The sequence below is a fragment of the Mustela putorius genome, unplaced genomic scaffold, assembly GCF_011764305.1.
Source record: "Mustela putorius furo isolate JIRA1106 unplaced genomic scaffold, ASM1176430v1.1 tig00000151_pilon_pilon_pilon, whole genome shotgun sequence".
Lineage (NCBI taxonomy): Eukaryota > Metazoa > Chordata > Mammalia > Carnivora > Mustelidae > Mustela > Mustela putorius.
In genome coordinates, this window is record NW_025421296.1 from 11,069,522 (window position 1) to 11,086,207 (window position 16,686).

Below are 16,686 nucleotides of genomic sequence, written 5' to 3' on the forward strand. Positions count from 1 at the left end.
TTTTTTTTCTTAATCTTTGAACAGATTTTTACTTTCAACTATTGTATTAAAAATGAATTCATTCATTCTACAGATATGTTTCGATCAGTGGTGCTTTTTTCCCCAAGGGACATTTGGCAGTGTCTCAGGATGTTAAGTTATTGTCATGATAGACAGGTCCTGGGAGATGGTGGGGCCATGGGCTTGCAGTGAGTAGAGGACAGGGATGCTACTTCTTACCATGCACAGGACGGCTCCCCACAACAAAGAACCACTCATTTTAAAATGTCACAAGTGCTAAGAGGTTGGGGCTCTTGGTACTGGTAATGAAAAAGTTTCATAAGTGATGTCCAGAAGAAAGAATTGACCTCCTTGAAAGGAAAGTGTTGTTCTTGTTTGATAGAAATATCCTGGCAGGGGGCGCCTGGGTGGCTCAGTTGGTTGGACGACTGCCTTAGGCTTGAGTCTCTTAGGAGAGTCTGCCTCTCCCTCTGACCTTCTCCTCGCTCATGTTCTCTCTCACTGTCTCTCTCTCAAATAAATAAAAAATCTTAAAAAAAAAAAAAAATGAAATATCCTGGCAGGAAAGTAGAGTAGTTTTTAAGAGTGTGGGTTATGAAGTCAGATTGTTCTTAGCTCCACCACGTGTGTGCTGTGTGACCTCAGGGAGTCCACAGCTTACTCTGTTAGTCTGCAGAACATGGAAGAGAATATTTGTTTATTTTTTTTTTTTTAGAAAATAAAAAAGAGAGAGAGCGAGCGTGTGCAATAAACGGTGGGAGGGGCTGTGGGAGGGGTAGAGGGAGAGAGAAAATCCTAAGCAGGCTCCATGCCCAACATGGATGGAGCCTGACACAGGACTCAGTCTCATGACCCTGAATCATAACCACTCACAGTTGTCTCTGAGGATTACATGAGATTATACATGTTCATTGTTTGGAAGAGGGAGGGGTATATAGTAAGTGCTCTGGGAATGCTGGGTGTTAACATTATTAACAAAAGTGAATACCATTACTCTAGGAACTTGCAGTCCAGCAGGGGAACGGAATAATTAAATCAGCGTTTATATGGTGATGCACTAACCACAGTGGTGTGCTTGCAGAAGATTTCTTACTCCGGGTGTTACTAACATGTTGTGGAGGCCTGTGCTGTGTGCCATATGGGGCTTACCACCCTCTGTTGCCTCTCCTCACTAGATGCCAGTAGCACTCCCATCCTCACCCCATTATCATTGTGATAATGAAGAAATGCCTCTAGGTCTTTTCATGTAACACCCAGTGGGGCAAGATCCAGCCTGAGAACTGCTATCTTTGGGTATTATGGAAGCACAAAGGAAGGATACCCAAATTAGATCAGGGGTACCTCCTTGGGAGAGGTGATAGCTGAATTCAGTTTGGAAATACAAGGAATGAGGTGGAGGAAACTAAATGTATAAATGGATGGCAATATGACAGCGTAAAATCTTTGGAGAATTGCGGGTAGTTTTGTATAGCCAGAAGGGAAAATATTATGGGAGATGAAGCTAGAAACACAGGACAGGTCTGGACAATCATGGCCTACAGTTGATTTTGTTTCCTAAAAGCTGGGTCAGGGGCGGGGTGTCGTGGTCTTGAAAATAGGTGAACACTGTGATAAGACTGCATTTGCAAAGGTCACTGGAAGCAATATGGAGGCTAATTTGAGTGAGACAGTAGAAACTCAAAGGGGGAAAAAGACCACTTTGTGAAGGAAAAAATAGGAAAAGCTTTCTGGAATGAGGGCGTTTGTGGTGGGTCTTGAAAGAGGGATGTGATTTGGACATGTGGACTTGGGGTTGGAGGAAGAGTATGAATAAAGAAATAGTGATAGGAAAGTTGACCATATACCAGTAGTCTGAGGGTGTTAGAACAGCAAGGTTGGGAAAGACTGCCTGATAAATTCTCCAGGAATTTTGCAAAACACATTAACATGTTGAAAGTTCTAAGAATCCCGCAACAAAGAGGTCTCTTTAACTTTGTTTCAAAGCACATTTTCCTGTTCTCACCTGACCAAAACCCTCTCCTTGTTTTTTGTTGAATAGCATTTAATAACAACTGTGGAAAAATAAACTTGGGGAATCACTAGCTTAGTGAGTAGGGTTTAGTTGAGATGAAACCGGAAAAGTAAGTAGGGGCTATATTTTTAGGCCCTTAACTCTCACACTAGGGAATTTGTCTACCAGTACATTTCAATTAGGATAGGCCTCTGTTTGGGATTGGCTCATACCAGTTTCATTCAGAGTTATTTGGCAGAAGCAAGCAGATGTATAATCTGTTCCTCTACAATGATTTGTGAAGATGACTCTAGTAATTGTGATCACTTAGATACATATAAATAAATATAAGTGCGCTTTTTAAGAGCAGAGGTTAGGCTATGAATTCTTGTGTCTCCAGTTCCCAGCAGAGCATTCGTATTTAATTAGATCACAATAAATGTTTGATGAATGAATGAATTGCATAGTGATCTTTTTATGTACTTGAAAGGGAGAGGAAGGTGCAAATTTGAGAGATTTTACAGAGAGAAAATACCAGACTTGAAACCTAATTCTATAGCTACCTGCAGGATATGTATGTATAGATTTATATGCATAGTTTTTTTTTTTTAAGATTTTATTTATTTGAGAGGGAGCACATGTGAGAGAGAAGGAGAAGTGGACTTCCCACTGAACAGAGAGCCTGGCACAGGGCACAGGGCTCAGGGCTCAATCCATGCCACGACCCTGAGATCATGGCCTGAGCTGAAGGCAGATGCTTAACCAACTGAGCCACCCAGGCACCCCTTCATAAGTAAAAGTAAAATTAAAAAATATTGCTCTGGAGTTTGGGAGAGAGGTCAGAATTGATGAAGATTTAGAAGTTATCTGCATGAGATAGTTACTGATGTCATGAGTTTTACAAAGCAGCTAGAGAGAGAAAGAAGACAACTTAGGACAGATGGGAGGACAAGTAACATGTAAGGGGTGTGCCAAGGAAAACACCCAAAGCTGACAGAAAGGGAAGTGGCAGAGAGGTGGGGAACAAGTAAATTAGTGTGAGTAAAGTCAGCAGGTGAGGATGTTTAAAAAACAGAAGTGATCAGTAATATTCATTCCAGCAAAGACAAGGAAAAAAAGATCAAGGGAAAAAAGACCACTCAGCTTGTAGTTACAACTTCAGAAAGTATAAAATTAGATAAAAGCCATAAATGTCAAATTACTGAATCACCTGGAAAATGGGATGAATGTGTTGATTATAACTTTATACCAGCCTTTTGTATGTATACTGTGATTTTTTTTAAATTTAAAAATTGTGGTTAAAAATATAAAATTTATTACATAACCATTTTTAAGTATATGTTTTATTCGTGCTAAATATATTTATTCATTGTTGTGAATCCAATCTTTAGAACCTTCTTTTCATCTTGCTACATTGAATCTCTGTGTCCATTGAACACCAACTAACCATTCCTTCTCTCTCTCTTTTTAATATATATCCATCAAATATCAATATATCAAATATATATATGATATACATATATCAGAAATCAAATATCAAATATATTTTTCATATATATCCACCAATTTACTCTGATTTCTTTATGGGTGACACAAGATTCTTTTTCTCCCCAAGCTTTATCGAGATATAATTGACATATAACACTAAAAGTTTAATGTGCAAGGTGAAGATTTGATATTGTAAATATCAAATTGTGTATTGTGAAATGATCATCACAATAAGATTAGACAACACTTCCACCACCCGTAATTACTATTTTGCATATGTGGTGGGAATATTTATGACCTTTTCTGTTAGCTACTTTCTAATATATAATATAGTATTATTAACTGTAAGTCAACCATGCTGCACATTAGAATTTACTCATCTGAGACCTGTAAGTTTGTATCCTTTATCAAAATCTCCCTATTCCCCCACACCCTGGCAGCTCCCATTCTACTCTGTGTTTCCACAAATTCTTTTTTTTTTGGATTTCGCATGTGAGCAGAATCATACCAGCTTACCACTTTTTCCCTGCAGCCCCTGGAAACCCCCATTCTACTTTTCTAGTACTAGGAGTTTGACTGCTATAGAAAAGTGGAATCATAGTAATTCCACTATGATAGTGATTCTTAGCATGCCTTTCAGGTCCATTTGTATTATAGCATCTGGCAGGATTTCTTTCTTTTTTTTAAAGCTGGTAATATTCCATTGTATGTATATGCCACATTTTGTTTATCCATTCATTCATTGTTGGACATTTGAATTGCTTCCATTTTCTTGGCTGTGGTGAATAATGCTGTAGTGAAAATTGATGCACAAATATGTTTTCAAGATCGTGTTTTGAATTCTTCTGGATATATATCCAGACGTGTGATTGCTGGATTGTATGTGGAAAGAAAAATTCCAGCTTTTCCCTCCTCTAGGGAAAAGCCCAGTTCTTCCGTACTATGTCTTTCTTTTACTTGTGAATCTTCTTTACTTTTACATGCCACGTGACTTCTGACACTTCTGATCACCAAATATATGGAGGTTTTTCCTCCCACCAAGCAATTCTCTGACACCAGCTGGATGTCCGATAATATAACTCAATTTGGACACAATCTACCTAGAGATAGTGTAGATCCCACAGGTTAAGAGCTCAGTCCCACAAGGCTATTCCCACCCCATTCTAGATGCTAATCGCATGTAGTAGGTCCTCAGGTAACTCACAACTTCTGCTGAGTTGGCTACAAATTGGAGGTTCCCATGACCCCTCCCCAGGTTCAATTAATTTGCTAGCGTGGCTCACAGCACTCACGGGTACACTTACTTTTATTAGTTTATTAAATGATACAATAGAGGATACAGATGAACAGTCAGATTAAGAGATAACGGAGGAATGAAGAATGAGAGGGCCCCAGGTGCAGAGCCCCCATGACCTTAGGGTGTACCACCCTCCTGGTGTGGGTGTATTCACCCACCTGGAAGCTCCCTGAACTCCCTGAAGTCTGTACTATTGGAATTTTATGGGGGATGATGGAATTGAGCTAAAGATTCCAAGCTTCTAATCATAGTTTGGTCTTTCTGGTGACCAGCCCTTAACCAGAAGCCATCCACGAGTCCAGTAGAGCGAAAGAAATTTTTATCACTGAGAAAATTATAAGGGTTTTAGGAGCACTGCATGAGGAACTGGAGTCAGAAACCAAATATTAGAACAATAGAACAAAACATGTTTCTAGTGCCCTTATCACTGATGAAATTATAAAAGTTTCAGGGCCTCTGTACCAGGATCCAGGGGCAGAGACCAATAAGTATTTTCTGTTATCTCACACTATGATAATTCTGTCTTTAATTTTTCAAGGAGTGTCTTCCATACAGTTTTCTGTAGTTGGCCATGCCATTTTATATCCGTACCAGCAGTGCATAAGGGTTCCAATTTCTCTGCATCTTTGCCAGCACTTGTTATTTTCTGTTTTGTTGATGTTAGTCATCTTACTAATGGGTGTGAAGTAGTAGTATCTCATTGTAGTTTTGATTTGCATTTCTCTAATGATTACTGATGTTAAGCATCATTTCATACGCTTGTTGGCCGTTTGTATATCTTCCTTGGAGAAATGTGTGTTCAAGGTGTTGGCTCACGTTTTTAATCATATTATTTGGAAAATATAATCATTACAATATAATCATAGTATTTGTATACAAATACAAATAATTACATTTGGGTTGATTTGAATTGTAGAAGGTCTTTATTGTGGATATTAATTCCTTATTAGATATATGATCTACAAATTTTTTTTTCTCCTGTAGGTTCCTTTTCACCCTGCTGCTTGTTTCTTTTGATGTGTAGAACTTTTTGAGTTTGATGTATTCCTCTTTGTCTATTTTTGCTTTGTTGCCTGTGCTTTTGGTGTCGTAGTCAAGAAATTATTGCCAAATCCAGTGTCATGAAGCTTTTCACCTACATTTTTTTCTAGGAGTGTTTATATTTTTAGGTCTTAGGTTTAGCTCTTTAATCCGATTTGAGATAATTTTTTGTGTGTAATGTAAGATAAGGTTCAACTTCATTCTTTTTTAATGTGGATATCTCGTTTTCCCACCATCATTGTATGGTCTTGGCACCCTTGTCAAAGATCATTTGCTATACATGCAAATGTTTATTTCTGGGTTGTCTTTTCCATTCCATTGGTCTATATGTTTGTCTTTATGATAGTATCACTGTTTTGATTTCTGCAGCTTTGGCCTGCAGCTTTTTTCTTCTTTTGTCTATTTAGAGTCCTTTGAAATTGCAAATGAATTTTAGGCTTTTTTTTTTTCCCTAGTTCTGAAAAAAATGCTGTAAGGATTTTAGTAGGGATTGTTTTGAATCTGTAGATCACCTTGGATAGAATGGACAGCTTAACAATATTAAATCTTTTAATCCATGAACACAGATGTCTATTTATTTGTGTCTTTAGTTTCTTTCAGCAGTGTTTTATCATTTTCAGTGTGAAAGTCTTTTTCCTCCTTGGTTACAGTTTTTCCTAAGTTATTTTATTTTTTTGAATGCTATTGTAAATAGGATTGTTTCTTGGTTTTTGTTTTGTTTTCAAACTGTTCATTGTTAGTGTACCCAAACACAACTGAGTTTTGTGTGTAGATTTTATATTCAACTTAACTGAATTTGTTTATTAGTTCTAACTGTTCTTTTATGGAATCTTTAGGGTTTTCTATGTATAAAATCACGTCATCTGTGAACAGAGGGAATTTCACTTTTTCCTTCTATGTATAAGTCTGATTTAATCCTGTAGGGTAGAGCTTATTGTTGCTATTTTATATATGAGAAAACTGGATGATTTTAGTCAGTTTTGCTAGGGTTTGCTGCCATAACAACCAAACAATCTCAGAGGCTTAGGACAGTAAAGCTTACTTGTTCATGTTATATTTCCCCTGAGGTCCATGTCTTCTTTTTCCTGGGTTCATGACTAATTCATGGGGGATGTTGCCATGGTAAAAAGAAAATGTCAGGAATGGAACCTTTTAAAGCTTCTATTTGGAAGTGGCTCACTTACTCCCATGGACATTTTACTGGTGAAAGCGGTCACACAGCCACACTGGATTTTATTGGGACAGGATCTGTAGTCTTCCCATAGGATGGCTCAGAAGAGAGGCACTGGTAGGCAGAGGGAATGAATCACTGTAATCTACTATACCATACTTGGACTCAGCAAGACCGGACCCTTAGACAAGGATATGCAGGGGCACCTGGGTGTCTCAGTGGGTTAAAGCCTCTGCCTTCGGCTCAGGTCATGATCTCAGGGTCCTCGGATTGAGCCCCACATTGGGCTCTCTGCTCAGCAGGGAGCCTGCTTGCTCCTCTCTCTCTGTCTGCCTCTCTGCCTGCTTGTGATCTCTGTCAAATAAATAAAATCTTTTTAAAAAAAAAAAAGGATATGCAGCTGAAACAGCTATAATATTATATTAGATGGGACTATTCAAATCAGGCAGCGGATAGGTAAGAAGTTTCACAAAGGGAACAGTGAAGAAACATTGTGTGCCTTGTCAACGAACTTCATTCTTAGAAAACTTACCTCCACGTATGCTGCTGGTCCATTAAATATACTCATAGTTTATTGCCTTCCTGCATCCTGAAAAAAAACTCTGTGAACGCTGGTTTTTAGGGTCAGGACATGCTCTCTGCATAGCATGATTCTTTTCTCATCCCGAGATGATGCCTTACTGATAGGGCTCCGGGAGCCTCAACACCAGGGACCTTACCCCATGATGTTGCTTTTGCTCACACACACTTTACTATTAATATAACAGATGTCTTTGCTGCCCCCGAATAGTGCATTTGCCTGGAGGATATAACCAAATTCTGATTTGCTCTTTTAAATTTTTTCCTCACTATTAGGATTTAAGTGGGCCAGAGCTACTTAGGAATACTTTTTACAAATACCATATTTTTTATGGGCAAAATAGAAGATAATAGATAGAGAAGGAAGGGGAAAATCCTGATGTGGAAATTTAAGGATCTGGGCTATAATCCTCGCACTACCACTAGGCAGCAGTGTCACTTTGGATAAATATGTTATTTCTAGGTCCCAGTTTGCTTATTTGTAGAGCAGAGAAATTGAACTAGATGATCTCAAACATTTCTTCCAGGTTTCTTAAATGAACCCTGTTCCCTTATTTTCCTTAGTTAAGGAAAATATATTACTGATAGTTAAATTCTAGTGCCTTGATTTTTCATATGAGGGTTTTTCACATGAGAGGAAAATTTACTCACATTCAGGTCACTGCTGGAATTAGATATTTTATATATTAAAATATATAAACATAGTACAATCTTACTTATTTAAACTAAGTAAGAAAGAAGGCTTTTCTGAATCCTTGAAATACCTCAGTTACCCTTTCCGGTTACTTTATGTACATTATTATCAGTAGCTAAAGTAATAAGTAGTCTACCAAAGCATAGTAGACTTATATTCCCCCACATAGTGGGAGAATTTATTTAAGGACATAGTGCCGTATTCATATTTTTTACTGTAAATTGTCATTATTGAACTGAAGTATACTTGAAATAAAGAATACTTGGAATTTTCCTTTTGTGAATATATTGTCATGATTTTCCAATCTTCTTGTCAGTAATACAAGCATAACTGTAAGATAATGATCCCCAGATTATCACAAATTCAAAATTATTAGCATCCAAATTAATGTAGAAATGAAATCTCATTTAAAAAATGGGTGATAGATTGTTTAGGCATTTGATTGTGGAAACCATTTTGTAAGCACTGTCTAAATCTAAAGTAAAATACAGGGTGCCAGTGCTGAACAGGGCACTTGGGACATATCCTGAAAGTTCTCTCAGTCTTAATCTGTCATTTCATCTCTGCATTTACTGTGTCTGTTTCTGTCTGTCTCTTTAACTTTCTCTACAGTCTCATCCACACACCCATACACATATATATAAATACAGGTCTGTTCATACATACATGCATATGTCATATTCCTGTATTGTTAAGGTGGGAAGGAAATGGAGAGAAGTGGATAGATGTTAGTGGTCTTTGGGAAGTGAAATGAATGGATTTTGCCAATGGATTAACCATTTTTTTTTTTTTAGAAGAAGAAGTCTTATAGTTCTCTGCCTTTCTGCAGTTTTTTTTTTTTTAAGATTTTATTTATTTATTTTACAGAGATAGATCACAAGTAGGCAGAGAGGCAGGCAGAGAGAGAGAGGGAAGCAGGCTGCCAGCTGAGCAGAGAGCCCCATGCGGGGCTCGATCCCAGGACCCTGAGATCATGACCTGAGTCGAAGGCAGCAGCTTAACCCACTGAGCCACCCCAGGTGCCCCGGATTAACCATTGTTGAGTGAGAAGCAGAAGTTGTTAAGGATGACTCCTAGGTTTTGGGTTACTAGGCTAGGTTTATGGTAGTGTCATTTGCTGAAATAAGGAAGGAACTAAGAAGAGGACACGGTATGAGTGAAAGAATGCTGGGTTTGTCTTAGGCATATTGAATTTGAGGTGCCTTTAAAACATTCAAGGGAAGTCATATTGCATATTCCTATATGAAGCCGAGCAGGCCAGAAATACAGATTTAGGAGTCATCAGTAAATGAAAGGTAATTAAAGTTGTCTGAACCTTTGAAGAATAAGTAAGTGCCTGATTTGGGGATTATAAATCTGCAAAGAAGATTGAAAAGGAGCAGCCTGAAAGCTAGGAGAAAATCAGCTTTTCCTCCAGTGTGAGAATTTCAGAAGCAAGATCAATGGTGATGGAGAGGTCAAGTAAGATTAAAAGAATGTTACTAGGTTTGGTGACAGAGGGATGTCACTGGTGATTTTGCAAGAGTTGTATTTTCTTAATGCATTGCCCTAATATTTCTTCACCCAGGACCCTTCCTTGACAACTCAATTCATATTAAATTAAGTCTATCTTTTCACTTGGTGTTTAATGCCTTTGATGATTTAATTGAATTCTAATTTTAGAGCCTTGTTCATCAGCTTCTAAACACCTACCTGAAACTCCAACCAAATTTGCTAACTCACCATTCCTTAGGCTGTTGTTTTCCTGTGGTCTTTTTCCTCCTGCTTTTGCCTTCGCTGTCAGTGAAATCTTACTGGTCCTTGGAGACCCAGACCAAACAGTATCTCATTCTCATTCATGTGTCCTTCCCTGCTCACCAAATGGGCTCTCAGGTCTAAACTTCCAGATGCTTTCTTTACACATCTCAGATTATAGATACATCTTACAAATGATCTTACATATTTTATTATTTTGTACTTGATCCATTTATTAAGTTAAGAGCCTGGGATTAGAGCCTCATTTCACTGATGTTATAGCTTCCAAAGCATCCGTTTTCTAAATAAGTGAATAAAATTTAAAGAATATACTTCACATTGTGCCATGAACCTGAAGAGATGGTTGTAATTTCATTTAATACTTAGAATAAGTGTATGAAGTAGTTCTCCTTTCAGAGATGCAAAAACTTGTGTTTTAGAGAGGCTTATTTTTAAAATACATCTTTAGGCTAGGGTTTATTATATTTTAAAAGAGGTGCAACTCAGACTCTTAACAATAGAGAAGTAATGGATCATTACTGGAGGGGAGGTGGGTGGGGGAATGGGTGAGATAGTTGATGGGGATTAAGGAAGGTACTTGTGATGAGCACCAGGTGATGTATGGAAGTGGTGAATCACTAAATTGTACACCTGAAGTTAATATTACACTGTATGTTAACTAACTGGAATTTAAATAAAAACTTAGAGAAAAGATGAAGGTCCAAGATTTATAAGAAGAAGGCTGTTGAAAGGCTAGTGTGTATGTGTGAATATATGTGCATTATGTGCGTGCACAAAAATTTTTTTAGATAGCCACAAACTGATCTAAAAGTAAAAGTTATTGAAATTTGTCATGAATTTAAGGGGAAACAAATAGTTTTAGGAGATTTCTTGTTATATCTTACTTGACCCATTGCTGTGATCTAACTTAAATTTCTGTTAAACTGTTGACCTAATGAACTAAAAAGTGTAAAAGTCACTAAAAAGTGACTAAAAACTCAGTCATAGTTTTCCTCACTGTCTCCTCTTGCACTGCCTCCTGTAGTTGTTTGGGTGTGTAGTGATGAATGAAAAATGCATACAAGTTTATTCTTGAATGGAAAGGAGTAAAACTTCTCCTAGAAAATTTCCTACTACTTTTTTCCTTCCAAATTTTCTCCTTCAGTTCCTTGTAGTGTTTACTGTATACAAAGCATTGCTGTGCTCATTGCTGGAGAAATACAAAGCTATGTCTTAAGGAACTTACAGTCTGGTGTAGAAAATAGCCACATAACGTTAACTGGGCTTCCAGCATAATACAATCAGTGCCGTCTGTGTGCTGAGAAAGAAGTCACTAATTTTGAGAGATGGGTGCTAAATTAAGGAGGACGTTTTTGAAAATAGTGTATTAGGTTCTTTACAACATAAATGATCTATTTTGGGAACTAAGAGAATAATGGCTTTTCTTTTGTTTTCTTAATAGACAAAGAATGCTCTTCAAGCTTTGATTGATAAGCACCAAAGAATACCAGGAAACATTATGAGCGCTTTGTTAGAACGTTTTCATAAAAAACAGAAGAACGACTAGAAAATGATTTAATACATTTATATTTATATGTTTGTGTCTGTGGTACTGTCCTCTAAATTTTGTAGGTTCTATAATTAGTATTTTTTTTAAATGTTAATAAGCATCCTAGACTGAACTCGTTTGTTTAAAATTGTATTGTTGATTTTGTTTTTGCAATCAATTGTGTCAAATTTAAATTCATTACATGCCTAATAATTCAGAAAATGATGTTTCTTTTTATAAATTCCTGATAATGTATGATAAACATATAGATTTTAAAAGTTAAGTTTATTAATAACAGCAATTTAGGTTAAACAAACATTCCTAAGATAATGCATCTAATTTCTGTATCTGTTGCACTGAACTGATTTTGCAAGATGGCATAATTCAGTACAGACACTGAAGTTAGAAGAAAAAATACTCTTTTATCTGCTCCTCATTCCTTTCATGATCTTGGGCGAATCATCTAATGTTTTTGTGCCTCAACAATTCACTTTTTAAAAACATGCTAATAATTTGTTGAGGAATATTATTTTAAATTCTTTTTTAAAATTTTAAATTCTTTGTATTTGCTGTGACTGATAACTGTAGAACTGAAATTATAATTGAATTAAACAATACCAAGAATTTTTAGACATTTATGTATATATTTGGTCCACATGATGTTTAAATTATTTCTTTAGATATGATGTCAAGTTGCCAAGCACAATGGGAAAGATACACTGTTTTTCAAATTGAATAAAAGGGAAATTAGGAAAAGTAGAATTTCTAATAATTATTATTATTTTTAGTATTTTATTTTTTAACGAAAATCTGTAGACGTACCATATAGGGTATGCTGTGCATTGTCAGCTATGTAACATGACATTTAATAGTATAAGGTTAAAAATCACTGTTGTGCTTTGCATTTTGTATGTTAGAAGTTGATTCTAGGCTGATAAAAGCAGAACTAAGAAAGCTCTGCCTTTGCTGAATACCATGGCTTATTCAGTTTGACTTTGCAACCAGTCAAATGGTTTATTGTTTCAATAAAAATATACTTGAATGATAAACTTATGTGAACACAAAACTTTCTGAAAAATTAATGGCTTTTGATTTGTTGTCTCCTTGAAATCTGAATTTTTAAAGTATTTAAATGGAAGAGTACCAGAAATCAAATGCAGTATCTTCCTCTTCCTTTTTTAGATATTAACTTACTTGGATTTTTGTATTGATTTTTGTATAACAAGTATATATGTATGATATCTGTAATGTATATAGAATTAAGCAACATAAAATAAAAGTAAAGCTGAATTGCAATTCATTTTCTTGTGAAATTGCATATGTGACTTTTTTTTACTTCAAACTAACTTTGTTTTACTCTTTATTCATTTTTCACCTGTAATCATATTCATCTATCTCAGCCACAAAGAGTAAACCTTACTTTCTAATGTAATTAATATATTTTAATTTCAATTTCAATGAAAAGAGTCAATGATTACTTGAAGCTTTTTTCGCCCTCTAGCAGTAAGCTGTGTTTGTTTGAAATCAATAAATATTTCCAGAATGAATGAATAAATGATTATAAAACAAATGAGAATAATGTTTGGGGCAACTATTGGTTTTTAAAAATGGAAGAAAGAGTGATATTCATTGTTCATATAGCAGAAGCTATAATTTTTTACAGTATTTAAGTTTTACTGCTTTAGATAAAACCTTGCTTCGTTCTCTGATAGAGTAACTGGAAGCCATCCTGTCTCACTCAGTGCAAGATCTTTATCTTTGCTTTTCGAATTTAAGTGTTGTTTAGAAGAATGAGGGAATCTCCACACTGTTCTCCAAAGAGCGAAGATGTGGTCCATATACACTATGGAGTATTATGCCTCCATCAGAAAGGATGAATACCCAACTTTTGTAGCAACATGGACGGGACTGGAAGAGATGATGCTGAGTGAAATAAGTCAAGCAGAGAGAGTCGATTATCATATGGTTTCACTTATTTGTGGAGCATAACAAATAGCATGGAGGACAAGGGGAGTTAGAGAGGAGAAGGGAGTTGGGGGAAATTGGAAGGGGAGGTGAACCATGAGAGACTATGGACTCTGAAAAACAATCTGAGGGGTGTGAAGGGGTGGGGGGTGGGAGGTTGGGGTACCAGGTGGTGCTTATAATAGAGGGCACAGATTGCATGTAGCACTGGGTTTGGTGAAAAAATAATGATACTGTTATGCTGAAAATAAATAAATGAATAAAAGAAAAAAGAAGAATGAGGGAATACGATCAAATAGAGAAAAAAAGTAAAAGGGGATATTCTTAACTCTTTTTGAGGGAGTGTTCTGATGGAAGTCTGATGGAAGCTAGGGACTTTCCAGAAGCATGAGCATGGCATACCTCTCTGGGAAATCTTTCATATCCTTAAAAAAAAAAACTTTAACTTTGAAACAACATCAGATTTACAGAAAAGTTGCAATAGCAGTACACAGTACTCCCATGTACTCTTCACCCAGACTGACTAAATTGTTATGTCACATTTGTTTACCCACCCCTCCTCCTCTTTCTCTCTCTCTCTAAATTTATAAATATTTTTTTCTTCTGAATCAACTGATAGTAAATTGCAGATGCCAGGCCCTTTACCTTTACCCTTGATTATAAGGCCATCCATTCATAGCACCACAGAGCAATGATCAAAATCAGGACATTTATCATTGATACCTAGTATCTGATCTTAAGGCCAGATTTCAGTTTTACCTGTTGTCTCAATATCCTTTATATCAGTTTCTCTTCTTGATTCATGGTTCACAGCAGAATCACATACTGCATTTAGTTTACATATCTTTAGTAACCTTTAATCTGGAATGATTGCCTAGCCCTTCTTTGTCTTTAATGATACTGACATTTTTAGAGAAGACTGTTTTATTTCCCTCTGTTTTTTCATGATTTGATCCAGGTTATGCATTATTCCAGAAATACCACATAATGGTGTTGTGCTCTTTCAAGTGTTTCACGTCAGGAGGCACATAATGTTGGTTTGTGTCATTAACAATGGTAGTAACTTTGATCACCTGGTTAAAATGGCACCCGCTAGGTTTTTTCCCTGTAAATTTTTCCTTTGTATTGAGCTTATGGAGAGATACTTAGAGACTATGTAAATGTTTCTCATCACACTTTCACCCTCTAGTTTACCTTCCTTAAGTTGGCTATTTTCTGAAATAATTACTACTTTGAGGTTTTCAAAAGTGTGATTTTCTAACTATTATTCTACATTTATTCGTTGGCATTCCACTATAATAAAGAATTTTCCAATTTCTGCTCTTCCCACACACTTGATGTTATCGTTATGGACACTGAGATTCATATTTTGTTCAAAGGAGTATTCTTCTACTTTTAAGTAATTTAAATATGAGACCCTCAAGTTTATAGCATTTACGAAACTTTGGAATAATAGATATTTACAAGGGTAAGTGGGATGTTTTTGTATTTGTATATGATTACTATTTTAAAAATATATTTTTGTTACTTTTTTATTATAAAATGTGTATAAGGAATTTATCATTTTAGCCCTTTTTAAGGCATACAATTCATTGGTATTAAATACATTTACAGTATTGTAGAACCATCACTACTACTCATTTCCGGGAACTATTTCATTATCCCAAACAGCAATTCTATGTCCTTTAAATAATAACTCTACATTCCCTGCTTTCCCCAGCCCTTGATAACCTCTTTTCCACTTTCTTTTTCTATGAATTTGCCCGATCTCTGTATTTTATATAAGTGGAATCATAATATTTATTCTTTTGTGTCTGGTTTATTTCACTTAGCAAAATTATTTGGTATCTTCTCTTACACTAGATAACATAGTTGCATTGCCAATTCTTCAATCTCCGACATCAACTGGGTTTCCTACAATTCCATTTAATTCTGACCCTAACTATTGGAATGAGTTAACACAGACTCTACAAGGTAAGGCCTAGTCCCATAAGGCTGTCCCCACTTCATGTACCAGTTGCAAATAGAGCCTCTAAGCCCTATCTGCTCTGCCTGCCCTATGACGAATTTGGAAGTTTCCATGACCTTCTCCCATCCTGCCCTGCTCAGGTTGGATAATTAGTAGAACAACTCACAGAACTCAGGAAAATACCATACTTAGAGTTTTATTATAAAGGATACAACTCAGGAACAGCCAAATGGAAGAGGGCAAGGTATGGGAGTAGTAGGTGTGTCAAAGCTTCCATGTTCTCTCTGGGTGTACCACCTTCCCAGCATATGATGTGTTCACCAACCCAGAAGTTTCCCCCAAACCTCATCTTGGCATCATTGGTTGTCCTCTCTCCTCCTTGGAAACTGGGGATGGAGCTCAAAGTTCTAACTCTCTAGTTGCATAGTTTTCCTGATAACTAGCCTCATCCTAAAGCTATCTAGCCTTTCCCCATCATACCCAACTAGGAGTCATTAGCATAAAACAGGTATTCCTATCACTCAGGAATTTACCAGGATTTTAGGAGCTCAGTGCCAGAAGCTAGGACTAAAGACAAAATACATATATATTTTATTAGACCACTACAATATTTTCAAGGATCATTTGTGTAGCATATATCAGAATTTCATATCTTCTTATGGCTTCAAAATATTCCATTGTATATATATAGCACATTTTGTTTATCCAAAGTGGTGTTTCTACCCTTTGGCTATTGTAAATAATGTTGCTGTGGAGATTGGTATAGAAGTATCTGTTTGAGTTCCTGCTTTCAATTCTTTTTGATGTATACCTAGGAGAGGAATTGCTGGATCATCATAACACCATGTCTAACTTTTTGAGGAACCACCAAACTAATCTCCATAGACTACCATTTTACATTCCTGATAGCAATGTACCAGGATTCCGTTTTCTCCATATCCTCACCAACACTTGTTATTTTCAATTTTTTTGATGGTAACTATCCTAATGGGTATGAAGTGGTATCTTACTGTGGCTTTGATTTGCATCTCCCTAATGACATGATTTAATATCTTTTCATGTGCTTGTTGGCCATTTGCATATCATCTTTGGAGAAATGTCCTGTTGAAGTCCTATTTTTGTTTTTAGAGTTCTTTATATATTCTGGATAGTAATCCCTTATCGGTTATATAATTTGCAAATATTTGATCCCTATTCTGTGGGTTGTGT

General features: G+C 36.3%; 1 protein-coding gene across 7 annotated transcripts in view; it reads left to right on the forward strand.

Moving 5' to 3' along the window:
• TMEM68 (transmembrane protein 68) overlaps positions 1 to 12,843 on the forward strand; it is a 50,620-nt gene extending 37,777 nt beyond the window's left edge. For 6 of the 7 annotated variants that reach the window (XR_006605493.1, XM_045075779.1, XM_045075781.1 and 3 more), the window contains one exon: positions 11,457 to 12,843. Coding sequence is in view for 4 of the 7 variants with exons in the window: in XM_045075779.1 (XP_044931714.1) it covers positions 11,457 to 11,561 (105 nt within the window). In the remaining 3 variants the exon portion in view is untranslated. The remainder of the gene's footprint in view (positions 1 to 11,456) is intronic. The other variant, XR_006605494.1, reaches the window with a different exon arrangement.
• The last annotated feature ends 3,843 nt before the right edge of the window (positions 12,844 to 16,686 follow it).